Raw genomic sequence first — 16,957 nt, 5'->3', positions numbered from 1 at the left:
AATCCCAATGTAGTTCAGCTGGCTTTCCTGCAATTACCTATGGAGTATGTTCCTGACCAAGAAAATCCTTTATCCATATGGCAAAAAAACCCCAAACCAAACCCACAAACAAAAAAGCATAGGCAAACCTGAAAGCAAAACAGCAATGAGGAAACAGGAGAGTAAGAGAATTACTGCTTGGTTACAGTTTTTTTTAAAAGGTGTGTGGCCCTTTAAGAGGAGCTTGAAAAATACTTCAAAACGGGGACAGATTAAATGAAAAAGCTTGCAAGCATCTGATCCCTGCATGCCAGTGTGCCTTCAGCCAGCTACCCCTTTGTCCGTCTGAGTTTCCGATCTGTTGATGATCTCACCAAAAAATAAACAAGCTGCAGAAGTGTTCGGGGAGTTCAGCGCATTTAGGAAGTAACGAAGGAATCAGGGTGGGGGGGAATTTTTCCTCCATTTGTGGTGAAGCAGGGTGCTTTAGCCTCTGCTGGAAGGAAGAGGACGTTTCTATGTTATTGCAGGAGCTGGGTCTTTTCCCAGCCTTTCCCTGGGCTGGGAGAGGGGATGGTGGTGGATTTTGGTGGTGGGGTGCAGTGGGGCGTTTGCACGGCGTGGTCAAAGCCAGTGTATTGCTGGGCAAGGAGAGAAGGAGGGCGAGGGAGAAACTTTCGACCCAAAGTAACCTCTGCATCGCCTCAGCAGAGGGGGGGTGATTTACTTTTTCGCGTGGAACAAAAAGGCAACGGGGAATTTGTAACTGGATATGTAGACGAGAGAGCAATGACCGTCAGTAACCCCTGCGCGCTTCGTGCCGCAAGAGCAGAGCGCGTGGCTTCCTCCCCTCGCCGGCTGCTCTGCCAAGCTCCCCCGAGCACGGGGAAGCAGAAGTGCCACCCGGTCCACCAGCCTCCCTCTTGCCACCCATGGCACCCTGAGGGCCCAGCGTGCTTTTTCCTGAGGGTTGGGTGTTTTCGAGGGTATCACCCGCTGAGCTAAGCAAAAAAAAACATGAAATGGGGTGAGGGGGGGGAACATTCTGTTACAACTTCAGGAGGGAGAAGGTACAAACTCTTGGGGCTCCCTTGCATTGCTTTCCCTTTAGGGCTCCACGTTTTCCCCTGTTTGCCGTGGGCTGCAGCATCCTCTCTTCCTAGAGTAGACAAAGCAGCATGACGCCTAGCTGGTTGGCTTGGCTTAGCCTGGAAATCTTCACCCCAGTGAATCCCATGAGACTTGCTCTCTCAGCTCCTCCTGGCATAGCTGCTTTCCTCAACGCTGCTTATTTAAGCATAGTAAAGATAGAATTGTCCTCTCTCCCTTTAAAAAGAAACAGATCAACCCAAAACAGTGTGAGGGTCAGTTGCTTAAGCTCCAGGTTTGTGAACTTTTTAATAGCGTATGTGGATTATCATTTCCAGATGGTTCCCCTCTGCTGTGACAGGGATACAAATTTGTTCTAAAGCCAAGAGCTGAAACGCCAACGGCTTCAGAAAGTGAAGCTTTTGGGAAAGAAAATGGAATTAAAAAGCATTTGCAGAAATTTTGCTGAGTTGTTAAGGTTGCTTCCTAGATCTGCATGCGATTCTGTATCATATCTGTGTGTCTACATATGTCAGACTTTTGAATTTATGGTAGAGTATGCCTACTGTTAACATAATTAAACACAAGCTAGTAAATCCCTCAGTGGTCCGTGCATCAGCTCAGTCCCGTGTTCAGTAACAACACAGGGATTAAGTGAAGCTGAATCTTTGTGCAAGGCTAATGCTGGAGCAGGTTTCACCCCAGATCAGGGGAGCAGCTTGGTGTGCCCTGCTGCTTCTGTATTCGTATGTGCAAATTGAGCTGCAGTAATAATGTTAAAGGGAGTTGTTTTTAAAGGTTCTTTATTTTTTTTTTTGAGATCAAGACATCATGGATTGACATCTCTGAAAGCTGCCAAGTTCTCAGAGCACTTTGCCAGCAGCTCCTCTTTTCCCTTTGCGCTGTGGTTTGTGTAATTCCCTCTCCCCCATTTGTCAGCTTTGCTTTTCCTGTTCAGAGCTCTCACGTGAGTTTCCTTTTGGCTTTGCCCTGACCAGAATGCTGCTTGTTTTGTCACTTTCCAGACTTGAAACTTCGGGATTTCCTGGTTGACAATGAGACGTTCTCAGACTTCCTCCATCATAATCTGTCCATGCCATCATCTACAGTAGAGGAGCTACTGGACGCAGAGGTCAACCTCCAGCAGGTAAACAGCACTTTCAACCACTAACATAATGCTTGTCTATTGTTTGTTTAACCATAGTGCCAAGATCCACAGTGCAGGACTGTGTTGTACAAATACAGAAGAAAATCTAATCCCTGCTTCTCTCTTCCTTCTTGCCCTCAATTTAATGTCTTATTTGGTTGTAAGCTGTAAAAGAATTCTCTGACCCACATGCAGATGTTTTGATCTGCGTGAGAAAATAGCCTTCAGGCTAAATTGAATTTCTTCTTTCCTGTTTTGTTGTGGTTTTTTTTTTTTTTACCCAAATAAAATGTTGATTAGGTTGCTAGTGCTGTTCAAACTGTTCTACTCTGATTAGAAATAAAAACGAAGTCATGGTTTTGGTTACTCAGCATGGTCTGGAGCAGGGTTTCTGTGTGCAGAATTCCTGTGCAGCAGAAGGAGGCATGCTTTTCAAGTCTGCGGCCAACTCTTCAAGACAGACAGTAAACTTCTACATTATGTCGTATAAATGAGTCCTGATCGGAAATGAAACTTCTGAGTGCTCCAATGATTGCCTTCACAAACATAGGCAGTGGTGACAATGGGCTGGAGCCCACATCCCAAGTCGTGGGATGGTTGTCTACCATTGTCAGCCTCAGAACATGTTTTTTGCTAGGCTGGATGAATTAGTCCACCAGCATCCTTTCCAATGCAGAAGTCGGAACTGGTTGCTTCAGACTTCAAAGGAAGACTTGTAGTTCTCTTACAGCAGTGCAAAAGGAGGAGGAAATCCAGTCTGTTTCTAACCCCAGATCAGATCTTGTCTTTGAAGTGGAGTTGATGAATAGTCCTTGTAGACTTTGTTTTCATGTAGTTACAGGTGCTGTACCCCTTCGCACACATTGTCTCGTTCTTCAGTGAACTCTATCAAGCCATCTGTTTTAGTGCAGTTTGATAATGAATCCTGCAAGTTAGGGATATGCTCTACTACAAAAAAGTAAAGTGAAAAAAAAAAAAGTCTTGCCCATTTTAGGCTGCAAGTTTTGTTTTACTTGAAACTAATTTGCCTGAACTTCATGCTCGATTAAAACAGAATCGTACTACGGATGGTTCTGCAAGGATAACCAGAAGGCTTCAGCAACAGCAACGTAGTCATCTTCCCTAAACTGGTAGAAAGGCAGAAAGATTTTCAAAAAGGCAAAAAAACTAGCTCTGACCTTACATCATGTGACTGCCTTATTACATTGGTTGTATACGGCAAAGCCCGTGGAAGAAGAAGAAAAACTTAAAAACTTAGCTTTTATCCACATAATGTATCTGAAGGGTGGTGGAGGGGTAATCAGTTGGCTAGTTTTTGCTTGAATGCTTTAAGCTTTGTTCTTGTTTGTGGAATTCTTGTGCTAATTCTGCCAGGACACTGGGAGCGATGTTGTTTAGTCTTAGCAGTGGTTTGGCAGGATGGCAGGAGGAGCTAATCTAAGCAACAGGGCAGTAGGCTGCAGAGGAGAGCAGTGGCCCACCAGATCTTTCTTTGGGCACTTTTCTAATACAGATAATAACTAAGAGGCAGAGTTCTCTCTCTTCCTGCAGGATGACTTTTATCTGACTCACAAAATGGACCCCTTTATTTTGCTGAAGATCAGGGGTAGAGATCTGACCTCGCTGCTGAGCTGCATAGTGACTGCAGTATTAACAGGCAGTAGTTGTTTGGTCTCTGACTGTGTGAGTGGGTCACAGCTTCATTCACAAGGTCATATAGAAGGGCCTGTTCAGAGTATGCAAACCTCTGTCAGCAAATACAGCCTGTACACCTGCAGTCTGCTTGTGTTTTGTGGTTGTTCAACAAGCCCAGAAGTTAGGATTTGCAAGCAGGCAAGGAACTGAGATCACCAAGGAGATGGGACTGCTGTTCACTGGTGTTGCTGTAGTGACAGTACTCCAATATGCCAAGCAGGGTCCTGTATCCAGCAGACTGAATACAGTGCAAATACGTACAAATGGCCAAAGCCTTGTCTTGATGGGCATGTTGCTTCTAGGGGCCGAGTGGCTCAACTTTGTGTTTCTCTGGTAGTGGCAGGTGTGCTCAGAAGGGTGTGAGGTTTGGAAGGAGCCTGGATCAGCAGTGGCAGGCATCTCTCTAACCAAGTCTAGCATGCTGCCACCGTCCAGGCATGGCCAGACAGCTGTAACGTGGCTTGGATGGGCAGGAGTGGGTCCCATCCCTGTGGAAAGTGGCAGGGGCACAGTGGGATCCTGGGCCGGGGCTGTAGCGTGGCCAGGAGGTATGCTGCCTGGAACAGATCCTCCTGTTCCGTACAGCAGGGACAGTCCCAGGAGAGAACGGTATGGACCTGTGAGCACAAAACAGTCACCTGTGACTGCTTTCAGGCACAAGCCTGGCATTTTGAGAGTCCTTAGGGGACTTAACCTGTCACTTAGAATATGTTTGCCTGTTGAAAACGCCATGGCTTCAGATGATTTGAAATGGTTGCAGAGAATTGGCTTGCGTTTTAGTTAGGAGGGAGAGTAGGCAGGCCTCAAGGTCCCATGCTGTGGGACCCCACTGTGTTTGGCAAGAGTGGCTTTTCTCCAGAAGAGCTTAAAATCTGAGTGAAAAAGGTGGACAGATGCAGGGGATGGTGGAGGGATTGTTCACCTTCACTTTTCTGAGTGAGCATCGAGGCCCTGGGCAACACTGGTTTTCTGTATGTCCAGCCAGGGAAGCTACTTTAGACTGATCCCAGGTCTCCTGAGTGTCATTCCAGTGCCACGGGAATATCCCTTTTTAAGCTTGGCTACAATGGTGGTAGTATCTCTGCTGGCAAAAAAAGCCATCCAAACTTTTTCAAAAGGCCAGCTTTTTTGATGTGAGAGCTATCACATTTATTCAGCTGAGCATGCAGTATGGAAACATCCTATTTTTGGCAGGATATGGATGCAGGCTAAAGTTAAAGGTTTGCACAAGTGTTGCATTATAAATCTCTTCCCTCTCCTAACAGTTCCATCGGCTTGTTTTCTGAAAATACTGCGCTTCTTCCCCCTAGGTTGTTGAGGCGCTTTTGGTTTTGAAAGCTGAGAACATTTTCAGACTTACTGGGGTGATTCAGGAGCTGTTAACTCTTCTGGGATCTAGATCAATCCTCTTTAGTTGTTGGTGGAAGTTGGGCAATGCACGCTGGGTGTTACAAAAGGACAGAAAGAAGAAATGAAGTGTAAAGCTGTCGTTCCCTGTGCATTTGCAATAAAATTGTTCCCTCCATCTAGTTCCAAGGCAAACAAAAAATTCTTTCTGATGGAAGACTCCAAATTTTCCTTGTGTTTATCACCTTTGTGAGGTGAGCACCTGTTTGACATGTACCTGTTTGTTGTTCAGCAAACTTAAATCCTGTAGCTGAAACTAATTAAACTGAAACTAAAATAAACTAGGCCATCAGGTCTGGAAGGGACTGGTGGTAATTCAGAGGGATTTGATGCATTTCTTTCATGAATAAGGTGGTGGCTTGTGGATTAGGAACATGACTGAGAAGCAAACCATCACCTTAAGTAAAATACAGCTGTGAAAGAAGACTCTAGATATAATCTTGTTTGTTGCGCAGCCAGTAAGATAACTTTTTTTCACTGATACATTATCTGCCCCAAAACACTGCAAAATGTTTTGCTCAGCAGTTAGTAAAGAGATACTTCAGAGCTAAGGGAGAAGGTGATCCTGATGCAGAACAGCACAGAAAATGTATCTGGCAGATATATCTAAGGAGTTTGGGACATAGGTCTTTTGCCCTTCACATACATTTGCCAGACTTGTGTCTGGTCACAAGCCTTGTTTTGTCTCTGTGGCTCAGTTCCCAGAAGACTGAAGATTGGGCAACATGTGTACCCTTGGTTGAGGGAAATGGCTGCTGTGGAGGACAGGATCGCTGCTGCTCTGTGCATGTGTGCGGAGAATCGGAGAGAGACCTGCCTCGCCGAGGACTTCTCCCCAATGTACTCAGCAGGGAAACATGTTTTTCTTGAAATGGAGTTGCACATGGGTCAGGGCCATGCAACTTGTAGAGAAAAATGCTTTCTTACCTCTATCTGGAAATGTTATGAGTGGTTGATTTTGTCTAGGTGATAACCAGGTTTGTGCTATGACTCTTGCACAGAGGGAGACTTAACGTGCTTTCCCCTCTTTTCCAGGTCATTGTGTCTGGTTACCGAATGCGACTGCAAGGTCTCTGCAATAGCTCAGCCCTGTCTGAATTTCTTACAATCCAAAATCGTACGGTGGCCATGGACTCTGAAGCCTTCATTTGTGCCTTGCCAAAGGAAAGGCTCCATGCAGCTGAACAAACATTCCATGCTAACCTGAATCCTCTGAAGCCCCTTCAGGTGAGTGCGCTGGTCCCACCTGTGAGAGGCTATCGCTGACACAGTGACATTTCCAAGGGCTTTCAGTCTAGGAACTCATCCCTGTATCTCCAGAGTGAACTGCTCATTAGCAGTAGGAAAGAAGAAGGATGGTCTTTATCACTGGAGCATGAACAATACTGCTTCTTCCTGTCATTCTTAGCCTTTCCTTTGCAGTGTGGTACTTGTGAAGCATAAATGTGTGTGGTCCGCAGTTCAGTTTGGTAAGAGGAAAATATTTATGCTACATGGTAACAAACAGGCTCTTGGTTGTCCCTGTGTTTTGGTCAGATGTTGTCTTGTCTGAAATAAGCCCAGATATTAGACCGGCCTGTGCTGAGCGCTAAAACCATCACCTCCCCTCACCATAGGGCCACCGAGTGCACAAGTTTCTATTCAGCGGCAAGCCGCAACCTTGGAGCAGTTTTGAATCACACAAAGAAGAGTCAAGTTTTAAAGCCCTGTTTCAAAGGTTGAGTAACTGTATGGGGTTTGGAGCAAGAATTGAATTCACTTCAGGAAAATACATTATTTAGTGGATGATTGGAGACTGGAGCAGACTAAGCTGTTTATCTAGGAAACCCCAGTGATGCTTTGTTATAGGTCTGCTAAAATACAAAAGATTGAGGAAATTAGTGCTGGAAGTACCGGTAGAGAGAAGGAGGGACCACAGAACCCACTCTATTACCCACTAAAACAAATACACTATTGTCTGCTCTGGAAGAAACACTTTGGTTGTGTGAGTTTCCAGATTTGATGAGCCTTTCAGGACCGAAAGTCCTGTACCACTTGCTTGGCTTTGTCCCCAGTCGAAGAGGGTCATTATCAAGTCGTGGAATCATATTACTGTTCTGCACAGTACGTAGTGGTCAGTTACTTCTCTCCACAGCTCATCTTCTGTTTTCCACGTGTCCTCCATCTGCATGTTTTCTATGCTGCTGGAAAAGCGAGATAATCATGAGCGTTAAGAAATGAGGTAACAGCACTAAAATTGTCCCCATAACAAAGATGGGCTGTTTGAAAACAAATGGCTATAAGCAGTTGTGTTCAGTTAGATGTATATACACGCATTTACTTTAATTCATTCAGAGATGGTAGAATTTTGAGCACCAAGGGGGATGAAAACAGCTAGCTGTAGTACAACTCAGTATTGGTCTTCTGGGCCCTCTGGAGACTCAGCCTCGCTTTTCTCATTTATGAAAGTCTCTACAACTTAGCTGACAGAAGCGGGTACTGAGTGTAACTGTGTTGTTACATCTATATTGTTTGTTGGTGAAAGAAAGGAGTCATAAACCACTCTGTGTGCCACTTGGCAGCAGCAAAGTGGATTAAGACATTCTGTGCAGTTTGGGGGGACTTCTGAGAAGCTGGCTCATGATCTTGGCTTCAGAGGGGAAAAAAAAAAAAGGTCGAGTCCAGAAGCCAGCAGTTCTAAACCTGCTGTGTATTGTACACTGTCTTGTAAACGTCCACAGTCTTCCTCAGAAAAATATCACAGGCTACCCGCTAGTTAAGCCGCTGCAATGCATCAGTGAGTGAAACAAAACCCAACTGGCTTCAGTGTGGCCATGCAAAATGAATAAACTAACTCTAGGATCACAACCAACACGTTTGAAACTCGGTGTCTTTGGAGGCTAAAAAGTGCCTTGACCTGCAGTAACATCTTTGAACAAAGAGGGAGCTTTCTGTGAACAAAGAAGGCTTTTGCTATAGCTTAAGGGCACTGTGGATCAAATCTTGGACATGCACAGTAAGCTAGCATGCACCGTATATACTACAGAGCCTGTAAACCAATGCCAACAATTTGCCCAGAGCGTTATTTTTAATTTTTTTGCTTATTCCCCTTGATGTACTTCACAGCATGGCATTTCAGGAAGTGAAAGTAAGGGCCAAATCAAATACAGGTTCAACAGCAATCCAGAGGCAGGTTTTTGGCTCATGTGGTGGGACCAGGGGTCCACTGGTTGCAGCATTCTGTGATTTATGGAGAGGCAACATCTTCATGTGATTAGGTCAATACAGGTGGGGTGAAAAGGACTTGCAACTGTGTGCAAGGACTGCATAAATTCAACACCAAGGGCTTGAACAATAAAATGGGAGGTTTTGCTGCTCAAATATCCAGGCAGTAGAGCGGCTATAGTTTCTTGAACTACCTTAATCCAGAAGACTCAGGCCAGCATCCACCTGCTTGTTCCTGCCCCTGTGCATTCCTGTTTGTTGTTCTCTCTGCAAGATGATGCAGTAAATTACATCACGGAATTGATCCGGATTAAAAGTGACTGACCTGACTGTGTGCTTACAAAAGCATTTGTGCCGAAACATGAAGGGGAGGGTGCAAGCTTGAGAACCCAGTGGTCAGGGCATGTGTGTGTGGGCTGAGACCCTAATGTCAACACCTGCTTCTGCCGGTTTAAAGTGTGTGTGCATTTACAGTCTGAGGGAAGTTTTAAGTGTTCTAGGTAGCTCACAGCAAAACTGATTATTAGCAAATTATGGACAGAGATATTTCTTTTTAAAAAGGAAATTAAAGTGTGTGCATGGTGAAATGCATGAACTCTAAATGTCATGGCACTGTTAAGGAATTACTTATTTTTAAAAGAAAGTGCTGTGATTTTGTTAAGGAGGAAAGGTCAGGGTAGTAGGGTGTGAAAGGAGAGGTGGGTTCTTGTCACATTTCAGGGTAAGGTTTGCAAGCTTCTTGTATCACATCAGACTTGCATACTGGGTTGCACCAAAGTCCTGTTCGGCTCAGTGTCCCCTGAGCGCTACTCCAGCAGTGGCCCATAACAGAGGCATATGAAAGAACACAGGCGTGGGGCAATTATATAGTAACAGTACCTCAGTGTTATGTCCTGGTCTTCAGTAGGTTGCAATTCAGACTTCCTCAGCTACTGCTGGGATCTTGGTGTTTAACAGCACTTGGTAAGTTGGTTTTTTTTTTTTTGCCTTTAATGAATTCTTCTAAGCTTTTCTCAAACCCACATTAACTTTTGGTACCTTCGGCATTGCATAGTGTCTACAGGGTTTCTCCATTTTGACCAACTTGTGTGTGCAGTAGCTCCTTTGGTTTGTTTTAAACTGATCTTTTCACTGGAAGCCCTCTAGTCCTGTATGGTAAGGCGCAGTGAGCAGTCATGAGCTGTTCCCATTCTTCATCTCGCTTGTAATCTTACAGACCTCTGTCATAAACTCCATTTGTCATTATAGGGCCCATTGGAAGAATCGTGGTCTATTGTTTTTCCTTCAGAAGCCATTCTTATCTTGAGTCATACTTGTCGCCTTTTTCTGTTCCTTCGGAGATGGAGGATGCAAAATTGCACCTTAGTACCTGATTGCACGGTGGATTTATATCGATGTTGATTTGTTTTTTGCAATTCTAAGATCTCCCTTTCTGAGTGGCAGTAGCTAGTTCAGAGCCGTCAAAGGGTATCTTAAGGTAGAACTGTCTTCTCCCTATGTACTTTACTTTGCAGCACTGAATTTTGTCTGGCACTTTATAACAGTGTGTCAGCATGAGGCCTTTCACTAATCCTTTGCAATTGGCTTTTGACTCTTCACTGTTCTGAACCAATTAGTATCATCAGAAAACTCTTTCTCATCCACCCTGTCCCTGAATCACCTCTGAATACAGTGAAACACACAAACCTGTGTAGAGCTTGATGAGGTATATGGAGCTGAACAAGTACGTCTAGCGTTACGCATGAGCATAGGAGTTTCTATCTTGTCTTGTTGCTGAAGTGGTAGTGCAGCTATGTAGCTTTGATATTTCCTGACTATATTTCTTTCAATATGTCTTGAAGGTCTTAGCTTGTGGGGAGTTTGAATTGCTTTTCTTAAGGACTTTGTTTAGTAGAAATCCATAGAGGTTATAGAGACCCTCCCTGAATTTGCAACAGGCTTTGGAGCAGACACTAACTGTGCACTCAGAAAAGTTAGCTGGGTCTTAAATGCACCATCAGATCAGTGGAACACTGCCCATTTACACCAGCTCGCACTGACCAGGTCTTACCATCCTCCAGCTAAATCAGCTATGACACGTGAAAGCCTCCAGACTTTGCTTCCAGAAATTACCCCAGGAAAGATGTGGAAATTAAAAGCTTCAGCCCAGAAGATGCATGCTAAAATCAAGGGCCTTGGCTGCTTCTCTGTGTCACAATGCTGTAACTTTAGCATGCTTTCAAATGCTGCAATGTGTAGCTGCTAACGTGAACTCTTAGGAAATTATTTTAATCTTCATTCCCTTGAAAGAAGGATTGTGTCCAAATGTTTCCCGTACAATATAATGCAGATATGTGAACAGAAGGGAAAAAGAACCCCACAAACCAAAGCCCAGGCCCACCAGTTACACGTAGAGCTCCCTGTCTAGACCAAATAGTTGCCTGAAAGCTGCGCCTTCTACTTCTGGAAACCTGTCAGTCTTTCTCTTGTGGATGAGGGCGAGTGTCAGCTATTTCATGGAAGCTGGTTGTTTTAAAATGTATCCTTGGTTTAGATTAAAAAAAGTCAGTCCCTCCTGATGGGAGGACCTGAGCAATGATGATGATGTACACTACAGCTGGAGTTCTCTGTATCTGAGCTGGTATCCGTGGAGTCTCACTGAAAGCTTGTGTCTACCAACTGGTTTTTTCCTCCCATGTGTAGACTTTGCATCCCCTTCTTGGCACTGGCTTGCAGGATTTCAGGTCTGTCCCCATGCTGTCCTGTAGGCTGTGCTTGGTTTTGTGACCTGGAATGCAAGCCATCCTTTGCACTGTAAGTGTACATGCATGCATTTAGCATTTTATTGGGAGTTCTGGTTATGACATCTGCATACCTAACCTGTGAGGAGGGAAAGGGGTGTCCCCACCAGCATTGTGGGGCTCTGAAGTCCAGGGTATTGTAAGCTCAAGGTTGCACAGCCAGCCAGCTCTGTCTTCCCCATCAAGAATTTTGCCATGTAAACAGTCCTTACTACTCTTCTGTTGTTCAAGAGTGTTTACAAGAGTTTAATTTCTTTGTTGGTGCCTTGCAGTGACTTCTAGTTTCCTTTTCTCTCTTCCCGCAGAGACGAATTTCTTTCAATTCCTCCTTGCATGATCTGTCAGAAGCTGTGGAATCTTTGAGAGAGAGCTTTGGGAAGCTTGTCAAAGAGGTAAGGAGCGCCTTCGTGTCAGCAGAGCACTATCGCTGTGGTTGCTGTCTTAGCCTACAGCCGAGTACAAGGAGCATCTTGGTGCTCCTTGGTGCAACTCAAAGTCAAATCCCTGGCTTGTTTTGAAATTTCTTCCTGTGCCGCTTCTCCCTGCGTCAGTGGAGGCAGCACACACTTTGCAACCTCTTGGCACTTCAAGTTACAGCCGCCATAGGAGTTTATCAGATGTGTGGCTAAAGGTTGGGTTCTCATGGGAGGAGCCAGAATTAAGATGTTTTCTGTGGGGTTTGCCTTCTCAGCAGTTGAGCAACTGTTGAGCTTGCAATACATCTGCTGCCTAGCAGTGCCTTGCAAACTGCATGTGGAGGTTTGCCTCCTTTGTATTTTTTTCACTTAGTTGCCAACCACGTCAGGGTTGTTAGTTGGTTGTACCTACTGATTTCGGTGTGGTAAGGCTATGGCATGTGGAACAGGTGTTGTGGTTGCTCTAATCTGAATTAGAACTATAGGTTACTGTTTGCTCTTAACTAGCTTTTGGGGGCAGAGATTGTTTTCTGGTCTTTGTGGGGCACTCAGTGCAATGGCATCACAACACTGGCTGAGAAAGACGCTGGCAAAATATAAATAGCGATTTGCAGAGGCAAAGTGACATTCTAGAGACTGCAGGTATTTGTTTTTGCATGTGAAATGATGGATTAAGAAAAAAGCCCTGCCTGCTTGAAGCCTGAAGTCCAAAACCGGGGGGGTTTTTTTTGGAGCCAGAAACTTACCTTAGTTGCTTTTTGGCTGGCTCTGACTTTGCAAGTACTGCTGCTAGGCAAAAACATGCTCTCCCCGAAGCAGAAATCACAACCCTCTAAACTAAACAATGCTGCCGCCGCCGCCGCCACCACCACCACCACCTCCTCCTCCTCCTCTTCCTCCGCCTCCCCTTGCTAGGCTTCCGCCTTTGCATCAGAGCAAGCGAGCCGAGAGCCGTGAACGGCAGTAACCTCGGAGAGCACGCACAAGAGCGGGTCACTTCGGGTTAGCCTGCGCTCCACTCCCACGGGGGGGCGGCTGCCGGGAGCCAGCACCATGCCAGCCAACAATTCCTGGCACGCATCCCTCCCCAAGTCCCACAGCCCGCCGCCAGGTCCCATTTACAGTGAAATTAAGATGATTCCAGGATCAGCTTCAGTTAAGACCGTGGCAGAGCTCTTGCTGCGAGCAGGGAGGCTGCCCTTCAGAGTTTGATTACAGCTGTTTCCCGTTATGTCACTTAAGCTCGCCTTTTTTTTCTTGTCTGGGATAAAAATAATTGAAACCATGTGATACTCAGTTTGCTGATGTGGCCGAAAAGGTCCCAGGGTAACGTGCCTTTTGCTTGGCAACTGTTTTGGGTAGGACTACTTTTTATTCTGCCCTATTGCTGTGCAAACAAAGGCAGCTTTTTCCTCTGCGTACAGCGTGAGCTGCTCCAGATGGCTTGACCGAAAGTTACTTCTTATTGTCTGGCAGGCTGATTTCTGTGTGAAAAGGAGGGACTTGCTCCCTTGTTTCGAAGGGCAGCAGCTTGAGGGGGTGGAGAGGACTATTGTTTGTGCCATGTCTAGGAGCCTTTCTAGCAAGGAATTTTAATTAGAGAATGGTCTGAACAATACATTTGTCCCTGAGTATGGCAATTGATTGGATCTGTGTCCCTGGGCTTTTTAAATCAACCCAGGAGGGCAGATTAAACACCGAGAGCAAGGGCAACTATTAAGAAACACTTACAGAGCCAGATCTGATGTCTGGGAGAAGAAATAGCTCAGTAACCCTTCACACGTGGGATGCTTGCTTCCAGTGGTGTGAACAGGGCAGCTCTGCATGTCAGTTGTAAATTGCTGGTGCCAAAGATGAAACAAAGCTCCTTGCTCAAACTGTTTTAAATTTAGGTGTAAAAATGTATTTGCTAATGCAGTCCCTCTGCAAGATGGTTAACACCTCATGCGTTCATGGGAATTAGCTGCACGTCCTATTTGTGTACCTTTGCTTGTGTTAGGGAGTCTGTGGTACTTTAGCTGAAACATCTGGCTTTTTGCTGGGGAAAAATCAGCTGGTTTACTTCAGGTACCAAAGGGGTACCCCAAGGGGTCCCTTTGAATCGGGACACTCAAACTGTCACACCTGAAATGCAGCCCTGACCTCTCGGGTGAGGAATCATCAAATCCAAGAATCCCCATGAGCAATATGTAGTGAACAAAAGCTGTTGTGAGTCCCACGATGCCAGCTAGGGTCCTGCCAGTCACCCTGAACCTGTGGAGTCAGCTTGAGTGGCACCAGGGTGCAGACAAAGGCAGTAGCTAGGAAATGAAAGTGCACTTGAAGCAGTCACTCTGGACACATGTACTGAATCCCCAGGCTTTAGCTGTTCACACAGCTGTCTCCCATCATATCAATGTGTCATGTGTTTTCAGGCAGCTAAAAATAGAGGTTCCTTGTGTATGTGACACATAGGAGCTGTTATTTAGCATCAAGATTTTTTTTTTTTTTTTTTTTTTTTTTTGTCCAGATGCTGGCACATCTCAAGTGTGCACAGTGCTACAGATGAACACAAAGGGTCAGGTTTGCCTCCCGGTATAAGGCCAGAGTCTCCACGTGTGCTTTCCTTGGGTGAATTTGGGTTGAATTGTTCCAGCACGCCATCACTTTCTGCATTGTTGCTGGCTGGCTTTGCCAGCTGCCCTAGACTTCGATTATCCGCATTTTATTTAAACAAAGGTGGCAAAACCAATAGAGAGTGAGCAAAACTGGCAGATGGTCTTTGACTCTGTTATTGTCTCTGAAAACAGGGCAGTTGGGCCACAGCATCCAAAGTTGTTTCTGGGATGCAGCTGATGAGCAGTTACAAATAGGTGTCTCAGCAGCTCTGCTTGCCCTTATTAGTGCATGTTCTGGGCAGCACAGCAAGAATATCCAAGTTAATGTCACCTGATACTTCGGTAGCAGTCAAGAAATCAGATCAAATGCTAGAAAAGATTTTTTAAAAGGGGTAGAGAACCAGCTGTACAATGTTACAATGACACTATATAAAATTGTGGATTGCCCTCCTGTTCAATATGGATTACAGATCTAGGCTCTTCCTCTCCGAAAAGGGGTAGCAGAACTGGAAAAAGCTTGGAGAAGGGCAGTTAGGACATTTAGAAGTGGAATGACCTTGACACAAGGAACAACAGAGTAGGCTGGGACTTCTCAGCTTGGAAGAGAGATGAGTTGGGGATATGACAGAGCTCTATAGAGTTGAGTGGTCCAGAAAAAGAGAGATGGGGATTGAATGTTCACTGTCTCTTCCAGTGCAAAAAACATGGCACCAAATGGAGCTAACCAAGGAGAAGGGAGAGGAGATTCTTTCCAGTGACGTGTTGGATGTTAACGACTTGCAGATGTTTAAAACTCTAGGAGTTTACCATGGAAGAAATTCATTGAGGGTTAGGAAATAGAAGTTCTTTGATCCGAAAAGAAACGTAAGCTAGAAGGTTACTTGGGAGAAGTATCCTGCATTCTTGCCCTTGCTTTATTTTTTCCTAACACCCACTTATTGTCACCATCACAGAGGTTACTGAGATAAACAGTCTTCTAGTCTGTGTGGACACACCTCTGCTGATGTTCTTGCATCTCCAGACAGGGAGTCTGGGAGCAACAGCCGAGTGTAGCGTGAACCCAGTGCTCATGGAGGTGCATTGCTTTTTCCATTGTGGTGAGTCTGGCCATGCCTCTGAGTACGGCAACATTTTTCCAGTGAGTGTCTCAGGCTGAGCGCCTGGTGCTTTTGTTCATGACATATTGCAGGTAGATGCTTATGCCAGACAAATGAGTCCAGAGGTACCAATCGTCCCAGCCGGTTGGGCATTGTCACCTTGAGCCTGGTGTCAGGCCGGCTGGGTAGGAGAAGGCTCCTTGCTGTGGCTCACTGCGTGCCTGTGATCAGGCTCCAGGCTGCAGCTGGGCTTGTCTTCATGGGCTTTCTGGGAATGCTGCTGACAATGGGGCAGGGAGGTGCTGGGGCTGGGACAAGCAACACTGATCTAGGAGGTCAAACTGGCCGCCTTGTGTAAATCAGTGGAGGCTTGCTGACCTTGGTGGTATTGTGCCAGGTGACACTGGGGCCTGCAGCTCATCCAGCCTGCGTCCCATGAGCTGCTTTGTGTTGTTCCTTACTCACTCTTCTGACTCAATGCACCCCACTCCTCCCAGCGTGAGGGGACTCCACTAGAACATGAACTGTTGTGCAACCATGAGAAGTGGCTTCCATGTGAGAGGGCAGGAACCACCCTCAGCACTGGAGAAGAAACCTTCTGACTAAAGAGCAAAGGCATGTTCCTTGTGCATGCACAGAATATGCTTCCCTCTATGTTCTCCCACTGTGATGGGGGGAAATGTGCTTTCCCTGGTCTTTACGGTTGATACTGTGTTCAAGGGGATTCTCATCTGTTCAAAACCAGACCTGTGATTTGAAGGAGAGCGGCAGGATCTTCTCCTTTTGCTAATCCTGTTCCTATCCCTGCTTCTACTCTCTTCTCCCACCTCCCCCTCCAGTTGCTGAGCATGAAGAGCTGGAGCGACATGAGGCAAGAGGTGATGTTCCTGACAAACGTGAATGCCTCAAACTCCTCTACGCAGATCTACCAGGCTGTGTCGCGCATCGTATGCGGCCATCCCGAAGGTGGAGGGCTCAAAATTAAATCCCTCAACTGGTATGAGGATAACAATTACAAAGCACTGTTTGGAGGCAACAGCACTGAAGATGATGTAACTAACTTCTATGATAACTCTACAAGTAAGTGTAAACCTGGCATGGCCCAAGGTCCCATCTACTTCGTGGTTGTCATTGCTAGTGTTTTCCAAACTTCCACAGGTCAAACCAGGTGGTCCTGAGGGACAGCATACCTTCTGCTGATTTAGAAAGGCAATGAATGCTGCCCCCTGCGCGTGCCCTTAAGGCCAGTGAGAATATCAACATGCAAGGGATTCCCAGGGGCCTTGCGTAGAGTCCACAGAAGGCTGTGCGGTGGACCTCCTTCGGGGGAGAGGGAGCACAGTCATGTGCAGCCTTTGGAAATCTGGCCTTTTCTGGACAAATTTTGCTTGTGCCATGCAGTGGGGTTGTGGGAGCGGCGCAGTGTGGCTCTTAATGCTGGAGGCTACCTGGGTGCGCCATGTTTGCTGGGCAGACCGTGGAGGCTTAGCCTGAAAGGGGATTTTGGTGGAGCTTTGCCATAGAGGAGGGTTTTTGTTGTTTGACA

The 16,957-nt window shown here is 45.9% G+C and overlaps 1 protein-coding gene across 1 annotated transcript in view; it reads left to right on the top strand.

Moving 5' to 3' along the window:
* The window catches only part of ABCA1 (ATP binding cassette subfamily A member 1), a 68,222-nt gene that overhangs the window by 18,032 nt on the left and 33,233 nt on the right, over positions 1-16,957 (top strand). The window contains exons 3-6 of the mRNA XM_035891194.1: positions 2,094-2,215; positions 6,353-6,544; positions 11,607-11,693; positions 16,251-16,491. Of these exons, the coding sequence (XP_035747087.1) occupies positions 2,094-2,215; positions 6,353-6,544; positions 11,607-11,693; positions 16,251-16,491 (642 nt within the window). The remainder of the gene's footprint in view (positions 1-2,093; positions 2,216-6,352; positions 6,545-11,606; positions 11,694-16,250; positions 16,492-16,957) is intronic.

Source organism: Egretta garzetta, unplaced genomic scaffold (assembly GCF_000687185.1).
Source record: "Egretta garzetta isolate BGI_Z169 unplaced genomic scaffold, ASM68718v1 scaffold693, whole genome shotgun sequence".
NCBI classification, from domain to species: domain Eukaryota; kingdom Metazoa; phylum Chordata; class Aves; order Pelecaniformes; family Ardeidae; genus Egretta; species Egretta garzetta.
The sequence above is the reverse complement of the archived record's forward strand: the minus strand, read 5'-3'. Positions and strand labels throughout refer to the sequence as shown.